General features: G+C 44.6%; 1 protein-coding gene across 1 annotated transcript in view; it reads right to left on the bottom strand.

Annotated features, from left to right (window-relative positions):
• Nucleotides 1-2,500, bottom strand: part of LOC138860795 (uncharacterized) — a gene marked incomplete at its 5' end in the record, with an annotated part of 9,875 nt that overhangs the window by 4,277 nt on the left and 3,098 nt on the right. Inside the window, 2 exons of the mRNA XM_070119136.1 lie at nt 94-209; nt 319-1,968. Coding sequence (XP_069975237.1) covers nt 94-209; nt 319-1,968 — 1,766 coding nt within the window. The remainder of the gene's footprint in view (nt 1-93; nt 210-318; nt 1,969-2,500) is intronic.

Genomic DNA, 2,500 nt, shown 5'->3' with positions numbered 1-2,500 from the left:
CTGAATAACCAGTTCAGGTTCTTCCATTTTTGCCAAATAAATCAAGAGATTGTTACTATATTTGATTTATCATTAATTTGATTAATTACTGACCATCGAACAATGCTGTTGATCAAATGGGAATTTCTCTAAGTAAAACTGGCACGGCGTCGTTACTGTTAGTTTTTGAACCTGCAATAAAGAATTTCCTTCGCCCTCAAACACTTCACCTGAAAAAAAACATAAAAGATTTTCAGAGCCAGTAACGTTTTGTTTTTGTCAATTTAGGGGCATGGATATTTTCCCACGGGCTGAAAAGGGTCAAGAGCCAAGACTTACTTTCAAACTCTTCCTCGTCGTTGTCATCCAGGGGCATGGTGTATCGCCGGACGCTCAGAGTCGTCCACCGCTCCTGGACGTCGCTCGCCGTGTTCCTGTCTCCCAGGAACTCCAGTTTGGGCCTCCAGGGCTGCTGCTCGAGCCCCGTCAAGGAGTTCAGTTCAGTGGCGTTATTCAGGTGGCGGAACCTCAGGCGGGAGTCGAACCACTCCATGGTCACCTCAATTTCGCAGGTAAATTGAAAGTTGGCCACGTCAATCTTTCGTATCGCATAGATATCAATATGAATCTCGACTTGGACTGGCTTAGTAATATCTTGACGTGGAGGAGGGTTGTCGCTGTTGTAGGAGGGAGCCAGAGTGAGAAACTCGCATCCCATTTCATCTGAATCATCAGGGCAGTCCAGCTCCATGTCGCACCGCTGCCTTAATTCCACACATGTGCCGTCACTACAGGAAAACTGCTGTTCTTTGCAAGCCGTGATGATGATAGACACAGTGGAATTCCCACAGACGTCATCCTCTACGATCCAGAGATGCCTTCCTAGTGGGTAGTGTGAGGGAGAGTCCAGCCGGAATTTAGCTCGTACTGAGGGCTTGTCAAGTCGTCTCAGCAGCCAGAAGCCGTAGTCCAAGCCATCTGTGTTGTTGGAGGGAAGGTGGCGGGTGATCATTGAGTAATAAACGCCAGTGAAAGTAATCAAGCCATTGTCGTTAGTCAGGAAATACTGGCGGTCAAACAGAGAGTCCTTGCACAAACCACGAGCCTTCAACAGCACCACTTCGTCCAGAAGACAAATAGGACATCGTCGCAACTTACAGCTGACTGAATACCAACCTCCATGCTGATTTGCATTCGTGTTGTTGTTTCCCGCAAACCCTACGCAGATGTTGGGTTCCTCAATGGGAGCTTTCTGCTGAACAAAATTGGTGAAATTCAATTCACTGCCGGTGACATAATGTTCCCAGGACTGTGTGGTAACATTTCCCTTCACACCCAGCCAAAAGGAAGTCATAGAGCCACTGTTGCAAAAGTTGAGGTAAGAGACAGTCTTGCTGAAGAGTTTCCAGGTCTCCTCCATGCTCCTCGGAACCATGAGCTCCCCTCCGGAAATTTGACACAGATGTTTAGCCTCCTTGAAGGACCGAAATTCGGGAAAGATCAGGACGTCGCTCCGCTGCGGATTACAGTAGTCGTCACTTAGTACCTGGCCAATCTCGACGTTCATCGCCTCGAAATCTCGTTTAATGTCGGAGAAGCTGACGATGGGAAAGGACGCAGAGGCCGGGTCTGAACTGCAGTCGCTGAAGGCCACCAGCTCATCGTCATTCAAAACGTAGTCGTAGATTCTGACATCAGCCAAGGTTGCACACAGGCTCTGTATGTTGATGTAGCCTCCGCCGTAGGAGTCCTGGTCCTGGCCGAACACGAGAAGTCCTCCGCCGCGAACCTCGAGAACAGGATTGCCGGGAACTTTAAAAGTATGCTGTATGATCTCGCCGCCGAAGAGAAACTTTATGTATCGATCCTCGAAGTCGATTGCCACGCACACGGACACCCATTCCCGCAAAGGCAGCGTGAAGTTCCACTCCTCTTGCAGGACATCGCCGCAGCATAAAAGCTCTAATGCCTTGCTTTCATGGTTGAAACCTGGAAGTGAAACAATATATATGTGCACATATATATATATATATATATATATATATATATATATATATATATATATATATATATATGTATATATATACATATATATACATTTAAATGCCCACACACGCGCACGCACACACACACACAGATATATATATATATATATATATATATATATATATATATATATATATATATATATATACATTTGTGTGTGTGTGTATACATATACATATATACATTTATATGCCCACACACACACACACACACACACACACACACACACACACACACACACACACACACACACACACACACACACACACACACACAGATATATATATATGCATATACATATACATATATACATTTATATGCCCACACACACACACACACAGATATATATATATGCATATACATATACATATATACATTTATATGCCCACACACATATACACATATATATACATGCGCAAGCGCACACACACACACACTACACAGTAGAGTATTTTCTTGCGCGGGGAATATTACA

The sequence above is a fragment of the Penaeus vannamei genome, chromosome 43 (genome assembly GCF_042767895.1).
Source record: "Penaeus vannamei isolate JL-2024 chromosome 43, ASM4276789v1, whole genome shotgun sequence".
Taxonomy (NCBI): Eukaryota; Metazoa; Arthropoda; class Malacostraca; order Decapoda; family Penaeidae; genus Penaeus; species Penaeus vannamei.
The sequence above is the reverse complement of the archived record's forward strand: the minus strand, read 5'-3'. Positions and strand labels throughout refer to the sequence as shown.